The sequence below is a fragment of the Saimiri boliviensis genome, chromosome 6, assembly GCF_048565385.1.
Source record: "Saimiri boliviensis isolate mSaiBol1 chromosome 6, mSaiBol1.pri, whole genome shotgun sequence".
Lineage (NCBI taxonomy): Eukaryota > Metazoa > Chordata > Mammalia > Primates > Cebidae > Saimiri > Saimiri boliviensis.
The window spans coordinates 89,400,970-89,413,525 of record NC_133454.1 but is presented as its reverse complement, the minus strand read 5'-3'; the positions used below and the strand labels follow the sequence as shown (position 1 = coordinate 89,413,525).

The 12,556-nt window shown below is 44.1% G+C and overlaps 1 protein-coding gene across 11 annotated transcripts in view; it reads right to left on the bottom strand.

Moving 5' to 3' along the window:
* Positions 1-12,556, bottom strand: part of NAV2 (neuron navigator 2) — a 768,220-nt gene that overhangs the window by 58,541 nt on the left and 697,123 nt on the right. For 6 of the 11 annotated variants that reach the window (XM_074401233.1, XM_074401231.1, XM_074401225.1 and 3 more), the window contains 5 exons: positions 9,790-10,257; positions 9,084-9,149; positions 7,657-7,701; positions 4,824-4,984; positions 2,836-3,024 (listed from right to left, as the gene is read on the bottom strand). In XM_074401233.1, coding sequence (XP_074257334.1) covers positions 2,836-3,024; positions 4,824-4,984; positions 7,657-7,701; positions 9,084-9,149; positions 9,790-10,257 — 929 coding nt within the window. Of the gene's footprint in view, positions 1-447; positions 453-2,197; positions 2,292-2,835; positions 3,025-4,823; positions 4,985-7,656; positions 7,702-9,083; positions 9,150-9,789; positions 10,258-12,556 lie in introns of all 11 variants that reach the window. The other 5 variants (XM_074401227.1, XM_010351786.3, XM_074401234.1 and 2 more) reach the window with 4 other exon arrangements.

Here is a 12,556-nt window from a genome sequence, read left to right as displayed (position 1 = left end):
CTCACCTAATCTTCACTTCAATTTTCCAAAGCAGGTACAATTATTTTCCACATTTTAGTGAATGGGAAACAGGCTGAGTAGGTCAAGTACTTTCTCAGAGTCACATTGCTAACAGTAGGAGTGCCAGGATGTGGACCACTACTGCAACTCTGAGGCTGGAAACTCAGCTGCAATACAAGCTTTCTTGGTTAATAAGCTTCTCTGCTCCTGGGGAGTCCATATCAACTGATAGGGTGGAGGGTTTCTGTGTTTTTCATTGCATTAGCTCTCAGTGATGACTGGAGAACTCACAGGATTTTTTTTTCTCTAGAATCCATTTTAAAAATGCCTCAGGCATCTCCTTAAATGTATGCTATCAAAGTTGACTTTAAGATCACATAATGCATCTAATAGAAATTAATTTATCTGAAACACCTCTGAAAGGCTGTATCTGGGCCATGCCTGTACCTAATCTACATATTTATGATACCTAAAACTCCTTCAAAGTGGAAAGTACTAATTAAATTGCACAAAAACCTCACACAAATACTTGTGCTACTTCTTCCTAAATTTCTATTCTGCTTTGTGGTATATAATACATCTAACTGATTATTACAAGGAGGTTCTGTTTGGTCCAAACATAAAATGTCAATTTTCTTCCAACTGCTCCTGCAAATACTGGGAGTTAATAGATTCAAAAGAAAATGGAATTTCACCAAAAGGAATTAAAATCCTTTAATTGTGTCATTAAATTACACAAACCCTATTTTGTTTTTGAATGTAATACTCTAAGAAGAAATAAAATCAATCTGATGCCATATTTTCCAAAAGATGAGAATGTTTATGTATTCACAGTGTATTGACAACAGTCCCTACCCATTCCCCTAAGGTGTGACTTTTACCTCTGTGCTTCAGTTCCACATCACCATGAATCATTAGGTTTACAAAAGTCTAGACACTGCTTGTGGGCAAGCACTTTTTATCAATGTCATTTGACTTCCCAGATATTCCATAGTTGTGCTGCCTGCCAGCTTGATTCCAGATGGAATAAATAAAAGCTCTCTGATGACGATACCGTAATGGTCCTGGACCTTTATGAGGCGAAGTGTGCTTGTTTGGACAAGTTTCAGTACTGAATGTGGTTCACTCAGGAACACATATGACAGAGAAGATGAATACAGTGAGGGACACACTCCATATGCAAATCCTTTCTGGGGAGGTTGGAAAATGCTCCGTGGCGATGCTTGCCCAGTACACTGATGAGAAAGAAGTTCAAGACGATCCACCTCTTCCTTCACCTTAGGGTCACGGGATATTCTCTACTATCACTGCTCTGGGCGGTTACAGCATTAATTTCTAGCTCTTAAATTTCACAAGTGCCCCTCAGTGACTCAGGCTTCTCCTCTCCTTAATCCTCCATTCCTAGCAGCTTCCCATATATGGATTTACAGACTTGTGCCTGTTCACTGAATGTCACTGGATGCAAATGATACATAAATCAGGGTGAAAAGCGTTAAGTTGCCAAGAAGATAAACCAACGGCAATTGTTCTGTAAATACATTCTTTAAAACTTCTGTTAAAAAGAACATTAGGCAAAAGCAGAATCTTATGCCTTATTTTGACCTGAAACTGCCTAGACAATCACAAGTTTGTTTGTTCTTTCATGTTGGGAGGATGCCGGCCCTATTTCTCTACTCATATGGGGACTGGAAAGCACCTATAACTCACCCTCCACATTCGGTTTTGTCAGTAGTAATAAAGGGACAACTAGCTGTACAGTTCTCAGCCTGGGCTCCATTTGCTCCAAGATTCCCTATTCTCTGGCTGAGGACTTTGAGCTGCCAGAAAGGCAATGCTGAAGCTGTATTTTTACAGCTATGTTATTATAGCTTTACGGCTGCGTTATCACAGGCCACGATATGTAATAACATTATTGTGTTAACATTTATATGTATTATCTCATTTAATTCTCATAATTCCATGAGCTGAATACTATTATTACTCCTATTTTATCCGTGAAAAAACAGAGGCACAGAGATGTGAAGCAACTTGCCCAAAATCATATACCTAAAAAGCAGTGGAGCTGGATTTTAAGCTCTGCTAGCCTGACTCCACATTCTTAATGACTGGTTGATAAGTATTGCCTCCAATGTCTTATCAGCCCCATCTTCACGGGGTAGGGGTACTCCACAGAATTTTGACTGCTTACTTTCCTAACTTATACCTTGGGTGATGGAACAAAGGGAGAGAGAAATGAAGTGAGCTATGAAGGCGGCTGACACAGTTGTCTACTGAACTTTTCTCCCACGATTCTGATGAAAATGAACAAAACATAAAAATCCAACCCCAAATATTCACAGTTAGCAAGCAAACAAAGAAAAGGGCATACCTGAACATAATGAACTTAAAAACCTGGTACTTGAGAAAAGAGACAAAAGATTCTGGAGCAGAGCAGAGGGGCATGGCTGCCCGGCCCACAGAGCTACATGGGTATGTCAGCACAGGGAAATGAACTCTCCAGAAGTTCTCTCTGCCAAGATGATGAGCCAGTGGCTGAACCTCAAGGTGAAGATGCATGCCAAGAAGCTGTGGCCCAAGTCCAGGAGGAAGAAGCCTAAAGTGGAACTCAGTCAGCTCTACGGTTCACCAATGTTTTTTAAGCAGCCTCTTTCTTAAAGGCCTGGAAGGTTAACGAAGGGTCAGGCCAGACCTTACTCTTCAGATCCCCATCCCTGACCCCCAGAGTAGGTGGGAGAGGTGGGAGCATTTATAGGTGGGCTCTCAGGTTAGCCAAGTGAACTTAGCTAGAGGACCCTACACTGAGTAACCTGGGAGATAGTAAGTTTCCTTCCTTACCTTCTTCAAACCCATCCCGGAATGAGCCTGAACGGCTCATAGTTCTGCTCTTCTCATCCAGAGACATGGAGCTGTTCCGGAAGCGGCTGTCAGTGTATGGATCATACTGCCCATCGGCATTGGAGAGGCTGTGGGTCCTCAGCATGGTCGGGTTGGACAAGCTCATCTGGGTGACAGTGGTGGGACTCGCTGGAATAAAAGGAACAGAATCAAAACTTGGACATTCATGTCTCTGTTCAAATCCTGGTTGGGGACAAAGAGAAGACTGCTTATTGCTAGCCATACATGTTCCTGCCAATTCTCCCATCTGCTTTCTAAAAGGTAGTCGTATCAGCACTTGAGTTACACACTGGGAGCTAAAAATAAGAGTGGAAAGGCAGGTCAGCGCCAAAGCAAGGCTCTGGGCCTCAGCTTTCCAACTTGGCACGTTCAGACAGGCCAGTGTCACCTTCCAGGCATGAGCTAATTACTCCCCAGGCTCATCTGGAATGATTTTCTCTAAAGCCAAAAGCCCAAAATAGTCCAACCAGGCTTTTGATCAGATGGGAAGCATTTGTACATGACAAGAATCTCTTGCCTCAAAGAGTTATGGCTGGGAAAGAACAATATGAACACAGGTTTCATTGCCTCAGATGGGGTACAATTAATGTTGTATAAAGGTTTCAATGCAAAGGAGGCACATTTGTCTCAGCCAATACTAGCTTTCTTATGAAAATCCTGTCCATTTGATTTAATGTGCAGTATTTTCAGAGTTACTCATTTAGTCCATCAGAAATGAAGAGTTAAACCTCACTTGCTTACAAGCTCCCTCTATCCTTATATACTTTGAATTTGTTATTCACTATATTCAGAAAAGGCTGCCTCTCTAAAGAGTGAGATGAGATTACAAAAGATTTCTCACCCTCTATCAGTCCTTCAAGGCTCAGCTCCTACCCTGCCACCTTCATGGTAACCTCTGCCAATAACTCCAGCCAGCACTAACCTTTCCTTTTCCTAAAGGTGTCTAACGCTTGCTATCTAATTACATTCAGCTTTAACGCAGTTTCATATAAGGCTTTGGATTGTCTTTTGCGCTGTTATACAGGTGTGCATTGACATGCCATTGACATGTCAGCAGGGACTGTGTCACAAATTCTTTTCCTTTCCCCACTGTGCCAGTCAAAGCATTATGTCAGAAGCAGGCATTGTTAAGAATACTTATTAAATCAAAACTTAACTTTTATTTCCAGCTTAATAAAGCAATGACGATAACCCAACATGGGATATGCATAAAATCTAAATAGAATGCATTCTTTTTTTTTTTTTTTTTTTTTTTTTTGAGATGGAGTTTCACTCTTGTTACCCAGGCTGGAGTGCAATGGCGCGATCTCGGCTCACCGCAACCTCCGCCTCCTGGGTTCAGGCAATTCTCCTGCCTCAGCCTCCTGAGTAGCTTGGATTACAGGCATGTGCCACCATGCCCAGCTACTTTTTTGTATTTTTAGTAGAGACGGGGTTTCACCATGTTGACCAGGATGGTCTCGATCTCTTGACCTTGTGAGCCACCCGCCTCGGCCTCCCAAAGTGCTGGGATTACAGGCTTGAGCCACCGCGCCCGGCCAGAATGCATTCTTTTTAAGAATGGGGTAACATGTTCTTTGCCATAGCCCTACCTATATCAACCACATAAAGGAAATCATTGATTAGAGTATTAAAAACTTTATTATTTTCTCTATTTCTTTTGCTATCAATCTCCTATAATCAAACTATAATGCTGAGGGCTGATCAGACACTGAGAGGGATGTGACTATATGTCTACTTCAAAATATAAGGTAACTCAAGTGATGGCTACACCAAAATCTCAGAAAGCACCATGAAAGAACTTATCCATGTAATCAAAAACCACCTGTTCCCCAAAACCTACGGAAGTAAGAATGTATTTTACATATATAAGATAACCACTGCCCTATGGAGCTGATCAACAAGGCTAATGACAAGTGGCTACTCACCAAGCTGGGAAAAGTTGAATCTTGTTCCAGAGGGAGAAGTCACGCTGGAGCCAGAGGAAAAGGGGGAATTGGCAGCGGTGTCCTGCAGGCCTCCTGCAGAGTGGGACCGTAACCATTCCTTTGCATCTTCTTGCGTGCGAAGCTGAGAGGTGGGAGTATACCTGGACAGACAGAAATCAAGCTGGAATTAACTATGAACAACGCTTATTAAAATGAACTCCGTGGAGCTGACGAGAAATACATAAAAAGAAAACATATGCCTAAAGATGGTTTTTTAAAAACCAGATCACTACACACCCCAAAACTTATGAAGTTTCTCAAAACCTTTTTTCTATTTGGCTGTGTTTGGGGAAAATGACAACTGCTTTCAGTTTCGAGGGAACACATAAGGGAAGAAGACAGGTAAGTGCTCAGAGAAGCCGCCACTGGGCGTATCTGTAACATGTTGCTTCATGACAGTGTCATGTCAAAGCCCCCACCTTGACAGGACTGAAGCAACAAAATGAGCTGCTGTTAGAGCTTTGAGGGAGTTTTAATTAGACAGCTCATGGCATCTGCCATTCTTAGCACAAATAAATGATCATGAATCACAGCACATGAAAAAGCAGACATACAAAGCAAGGTCTGAGGACACTGATGCAGTAGTTGCTGTAATTGAGCATAAACAAATCTTCACAAAAGGAACCCCAAATCATTGGGTTTCATAGGAGAGGCTCTTCAGAAGTTATGCGGTCCACCTCCTCCTCATTTATTCTGAAATGCACATGGTGATGATGTGCTGGGTGCCTTCATGCGCATTATCTCACCAAAGCCTCAGACCTACTCAGCAATGCAGATGCCATTATCTGCATTTTACATTCAGGGAATGTAAGGACCCTGCTGGGAGTCAAAGAGTTGAGATTTCAATCCATGTTTGATTTTAAAATGCATGCTCTTTTCATTATGCCCATAAGTAGCATCTGAAATTTCTTTTCTTTTTTTTTTTTTTTTGAGATGGAGTCTCACTCTAGTGCCCAGGCTGGAGTGAGGTGGCCCGATCTCGGCTCAGGGCAACCTCCACCTCCTGGGTTCAAGCAATTCTCCCGCCTCAGCCCCCAGAGTAGCTGGGACTATAGGCGTGTCAGCTAATTTTTTGTATTTTTAGTAGAGAGAGGGTGTCACCATGTTGGCCAGGCAGGTCTCAAACTCCTGATCTCAAGTGATCCGCCCATCTCAAGTGACCTCGCAAAGTGCTGGAATTACAGGCATGAGCTACCACACCCAGCCTGCATCCGAAATTTCAAGTGCCAAGTGGCCAGGGTACCCTTGGACTTATGTATTATGAAGTAACTACTGATTATGTGCATAGAGGGATTCCTTGGGCTTAGCGAAAGATGCCGTCGGTGTGTTAGTACTGGATGCTCATGTGTATGGAGTGGCTGAGCTAGGCAGGAGTCAGAAGGAGCACAGAAATGCTTCTTTCTTAATGTTTTTACTATATCTGACAGATATGCAACTTTCTAGGACACATCAATTGCCTGACATATATCTCTATTCTGAATTTTTAAAAAACCAATGCTACATAATTTTGATAGGCTAGATGTGCTGCAGAAGTATATGTGCCATTTCAAAATGTTAACTCTTGGAGCTTAGCTTCCTCTCAGGGCACCAGTGGGGCATCAAAATCAGACTCACAGTGAGAGTGGACATGATTTAAGCACCTGGCATGGTTGCTGACAAGCAGCTCACAGGCACGGCTGAAGCTAGTAAGCACAAAAGGCCTTGCCAAGGCCCCTCTAAGGCCACGCTGCTCAACTCCCTCCCACAGGACGACTGCTGGGAGATGCTAATACTTTCTTAGATTCTAGTAATTGGCTTTACTCAGAGGCTCCCATTGAAAGGAAGCATTGATACCTACCTCACGTTACTGTTCAAAATGTTCTCAGTCTTAAGAGCTGCAGGTTATGAACTACAGACATACATGACAGCAATGAAACATTTCAATCCAAGTTCCATTTTATGCGAAAGCACTTAATGCGTAGTGCAGGGTGAAGCTGATGCCACAAAGCACGTGGTGTTTAGAAAGCAGGAGAAATGACAGCTGCAACCATCAGACAGCAAGATCATGGGGGCGGCGTTAGCAAACTGAAGCTTCTCTGACTGGCAAAGTGATGTAGATGGTGTGAGCAATGCTGACTTATAGCATCTTGTTTTGCCAGGACTAGCACCACAAATGAACTGGAGCCACCACTTACTAGGAATGGAAGGCCAGTCCTTCCTGGGAGTCTTTTATTAACCACCAAAAAATGATCACACCCATGTCTTGTTGGGCATCGAAAGTAGATCAATTTTCCATTAGAATATTTAGAAAAGTACAAAATATCTGTCTAGCAATTTTGTACTGGCAGAAAAGTTAAATATTTTCAAATCTGGGGAAAATATTCCTCTCCTGTGCTCTTGTCCTAGCTTACAAATCAGTATGCTATACGTCATGTCCTTTCTCTTAGAAAACAGCCATGTAAACAGAATGGTCATGGTGAAGTGCTCAGAGATTCAACCCACTGGTCCCAGAAGTAGCAGTGACTGCTCCTTGGGCTTGCACAGGGATGTTTTTCATGAGATGGTTTTACCATATGAAACCTGAAAAAGCACAGCCCCTGCTCAAGCAAATAAGCAGACAAATGGAGAGTGAGAACAAGAGGGTGCAAGAGGAGCCATCATCCAAGAGGTCCTGCTGTGGTGGTCAAAGCAGGGACCCCAGTCCAGCCCAAACCCCCACCAGCCATGAAGGAGTCACACAGCCAAGCTCCAAAGCCACAACAGATGGCACAGATGCAAGGAGAAACACAGATACCTGAGTCCTTTCTTAGGCAAAGTGTTCCTATCAAGGTGCGGGTCACTGTAGGAAAGTTAAAACAAAAATAAGAACTTCAGAGCAGCACAGGAAGGCAGGAAGAGGGAGAGCTAGGGAGGGGACTGCAGGGCCCTGGAGAAAGAGGCATACATCATCAGGAAGTGCCTTATCCAGCTAGGCATGCAGTGCAACACATCCACATCCACGGCAAACAAAAGAAACTCAATCCTCAGCCAGAGCTGACACCAGCGCATACTTTACCCCAGGTCACCAGGAGGCCTGAGTCCCTTAACCCCAATTGTTCTTCCTTTTCCACAGATTCAAAGCAAAACTCAGGGGTTGCCCCACCTCAAAGCAGAGGTCCTGTGCCTTCTGCTGCCCAGGGGCCCTCTCTGCACCAACACGGCTTCTCAGAGAGAAGGATGCCCGCTTCTCTGCACCCCTAACTCTGGCCCGCCCCCTAAATGCCACTAGCAATGACTTCAAGTGGGAGAATGGACTTGTTGGAGGTTTCAAGAGGCCAGCAGTCTGCATATTTGGAATTCATCTGTAACGAAGTGAATTCCAGGTCCCTCTCAATTTCTGCGGCCCAGGCATAGCTAGGAGCTGAGTCCTGAGTGGGGCATGTTACAACTTGCTGGCTGATAAAGTCAAAGCATTTGGATTTCCAAAGACCAACAGTTTAAAGGCTTGGTTTGTGAGCTGACAAAAACGAAGTTTTCTCTGTTGGTGGGGTGAAGGCTTTTTTTTTTCTTCTTCTGGCAGGAGACACCATTGCTTGTTATGTTTGGCCAAGTCATCGCTCCCCCACAAATTTAAGGTCAGTATCCATCTTGAGGCCCACCCACAGCTGGGGGCAAACACAAGCATGTACATTCGTAAAGTCTTAACACTCTACATATTCTTTTTCATTATCATCGCAGGAGATGAGCACACAGAACACAACAGTCTGCAGGACATCATGAGCCAAACTGCAGCAAAGGCTGTTGAAAGGGAGAAGAGGCAGCTGCTTGGGGAGGGGTAGACAAAGGTGAGGGCCAAGCTGCACAGTGGGTGGCAGGCCATTTCTGGGCTTGGGGATGGGGGTGGTGAAAGGAATGGGAAGGAAGCTCAAAAGCAGGAACATGCCACAGGAGGCCACAAGAGATGCAAGCGAGAGCTCCGGCTGCCCCAGATCAAGCATCAGGGTTTGAGGTTGGCTTCCCAAAATGGGAATGAAGGGGCCATCCCAACTCCACCTCTCCCTGGGCGTTAGCAGACAGAGGAACAGACTCTCACTGGCATGTCCATGTGTCACGGAATACACTAGAGCCACAAACACAAGCAGGAGCCTTAGGCCAACAGCCTCGCACAAGACATCTGGCTTGACAACGAATGGGCAGAAGAACCTAGAGGCTCGGTGGGTCCCCGGCCTGTAATGTCATTACCTGTCCTGTTTCCTGGGCAGAGTACTTCTGCAGAACTTAGGGCTAGCAGCAGGGGAAGAGAGAGGGCTAGAAGTCCAGGCAGGTAGAAAACAAGAGAAGGAACATTAGCTTGGAAGAAAGGAGAGGTGCTGTTATATATATTTTTCTCGTTCCCCATGCTGATCCTTGCTTTCTTCCCTATGTGCAGAAACTGGACACCTTTATCCCTGCTGTAGTGAAATCTGGGGCTCTGAAAACACTTTTAATTTCTTTATTTCCTATCAATATGGGAGAAGGGTGTTTGCCACGATGACAACAGATCTACCCAGCTCTCTAAAGAACATCCTACTACACACTCCATGGCTGTACCCAGTCACCTACTCTGCCTGCACAATTACAAGGGGAGGGAAAAGAAGGTGTTGATGAACAAACAGGATAAAACCGAAGGATTTCAAAGGCTGAATGCCATTTCAAATGGTAGCATAAACCTGCCCCCAAGAGACTGAGCAGCTCCAAGCACCAAGAATAAACACAGAGGAAAAGAAAACAGGAAGCAGAGCCAAGGTTGATTCCATCCCACACTGGCTTCCTCATGAAAGACAGCAGTAATTAGAGAGAGAGACATCTCACAGGCAAAGGCTGTTCAACATTTGGGATTCCTAAGCTAATCTTTTTATTTTTGGAAGGGTGACTTTCTGAGAAAGGCAGCCAGAGGCACAACACCAACCTTTCTGACAGTGTGGTCTTCACACTGTTGGTTCTGACAAAGGGAGTCAGGGAGTCGTCCTTGGAGGAGGCGATGAGGCCCGTGGAAGAATTGTGGCTGGGGCCCCCTCCACTGCTGAGGGAGATGTCGATGGACTCACAGCTGGTGTGAAGGCTGCTGACAGACTGGAAGCCCAGGCCGTCCTTGCTAACTGCGGAGGAGCTGCTGGCGTTGGTGCCCCAGGTGAGGCTGTTGGAAGGGCCCGAGTGGGCTGAGCTGGGGCTGGAGGCTAGTGGAGACTGGTTGAGGTCCACATTCTTGCCGTAGAGAGGACTGCTGCTCCCGCTGCTCAGGATGCCACTGCCTGACGGGGAGTCTAGATTACCTTGCTGAGTCATGGTGGCATGAGGATTGGAGATGACCACCGAATTCTTCATGTTTTCAGCTGTGGCAATGGGCACTTGCTTGGTAGGCTTCCCACCAAAGAGTCTGTGAAGAGACAAATGGTTGTGTAGGTTGAACACCCAGTGCCAAGGGGCACCAGACTGTTAAAGAAGGGAAGGGCAGAGGAGTTGGTGAGAATTCCTGGGGCAGGAAGCATAGCCATTCCTGCTGAAATGGCTAAAGGTACTTCAGGGGAAGGTCGGCCGTAAAGTGGGCCTGGACACTAGTGTACCAGATTGCCATCTTCAAGTTCTAAGCTGCGGTGAAGATTCTTACTCTATCTGAGCCAAAGACCGATGAGTAATAATTTTCTACAGGCCTATCCACATTACACTGGGCCAAGATCTTACTTCCCTTTTTTTTTTCAATAAACAGATTAACCAGAAAATTGCCCTGGCCCAGGAAACATCCAGAGGGAAGATAGTTGTCTTCATCATCTGGGTCTCCATGACCCTAGGCATAAAGCAGGCACACAGTTTATGACAGCTTAACTCTTTTTTTTTTTTTTTGAGACAGAGTCTTCGTTCTGTTGCCCAGGCTTGAGTGCAATGGCATACTCTCGGCTCACTGCAATCTCCGCCTCCCGGGTTCAAGTGATTCCGCTGCTTCAGCCTCCCTAGTAGCTGGGATTACAGGTGCGAGGTACCATGCCCAGCTACTTTTTGTATTTTTAGTAGAGACAGGGTTTCACCATGTTGGTCAGGCTGGTCTCGAACTCCTGACCTTGTGATCTGTCCACCTCAGGACAGCTCAACTCTAAGGGATTTGATTTCTTGACCTCTGAGCACAATACACAGAATTAAGAGCATCAGTCTAGATCTGGAGGGGGTCTGGGAAAAATACCTTCAGAGATGTCTCCACAATAGAAAGTTTAACTTAAAAGATGTATCTTTTGAAGCCAGAGCACTTACTTACCCAGTGACATACATGGAAATCTTTCTGGGTTCACAAGACATCAGACCAGATACACTGGGTGTGAACTGTGTCTCTGTGACAGACACACAGAAATGCCATTCTATGACATCTCCCCTGATCGTGGCCAAAAATGTGCCATCAGACTACAGTGAATGACAAAAATGCCCCCTCTTCCACTGGCAGAGAGCTCTGTGGAAGAATGTTAAAATTATCTGAAATTCAGATAATTGTATTCTAGTAATGCAAAGGCTTTATTACACTCATTAAAACTTGTGTGGAGTAAATATCTCAGTGACAACACTACTATGTAGTCTGACATGCACACTGCCTTCGGTGCACACAGTGGTGAGAGTCTGATCTCTCTGTCCTCTCCAAACAGTCCTATAAATCTCAAGTATTGTAAAGACAATCAATCAGTCAATCCCTACTACAGTGTGTGGTAGCAGAAGGGAAACACTTTGTGACTGGTGACAACCAGGGAATGAAAGCTCCTAATGTAGAATCTTGGCTTTAGAATACTTACATACTTCCAGTGATGACAAAGACCTCGTTACTTCACAGGGTACCTTGCTCCATTGCCAAGCACTTTCAATTATTAGAAAACCCAAATCTCATCCACGTTCATTTTCCTGACTTTTGCATATTGCTCCTCATCCTGCTATGCATGACTGTATAGAAAAGTCTAATCTTTTGTCTGTTAGTCCTTCCAATCATTTAAAGAGCGTTATCTATCACATTTCATCTAAGATTTTTCTGTAATACACATCAAGAGAACTGAGAACACCTTAAGGATTTAGGAAAAAATGTAATTTACCAGGAATTGGCTGAAGGTGTTCAATGCAGAGCCCCAGGAGCTGCATGCATTTTCAAGCATTCTATTACACTAGCCTCAGGGTCTAGTAAAATGCCTTTGTAGTTAGTAAAGGAAATCTATAATACCAAAGAGTGAATATTACATATAATACTTGAGGCAAGAAACAGAAAATTTTCATTTACAAGGCAATCTGTTAAAACAACAAAGAGCAGCCCAATAGACTTACCCTGAAAAAAAAAAAATCGTTACTGAAATTCTAATAATCAAGTCTAGACAAAGAACAGTGAGGTGCTTCATTATACCTTTCATGTGGAATGCTTCTTCTGAAGTCTTTTCAAACATTCCTGTTCATCCCCAAATATGTACATGTGCATATAATTTTTATTTTCTCACTGCTTGATTTTCTTTCCCTGGGACTTACTCTTTCTTATGATAAGAAATTTCCTGGGAAGGTAGGAGATGGACTGTAACCTATGTAGTTGTAGTTTGAGGATGGTCCAGTGGATATTATAATAAGATAACACACAAAAAAGGCAAAAGTTGAATAAACTTAAAAGAAACTTAAACAAGTGAGTAATTTTTTTACATCTAGAGCTTCCACCCAGTGTGAAAATG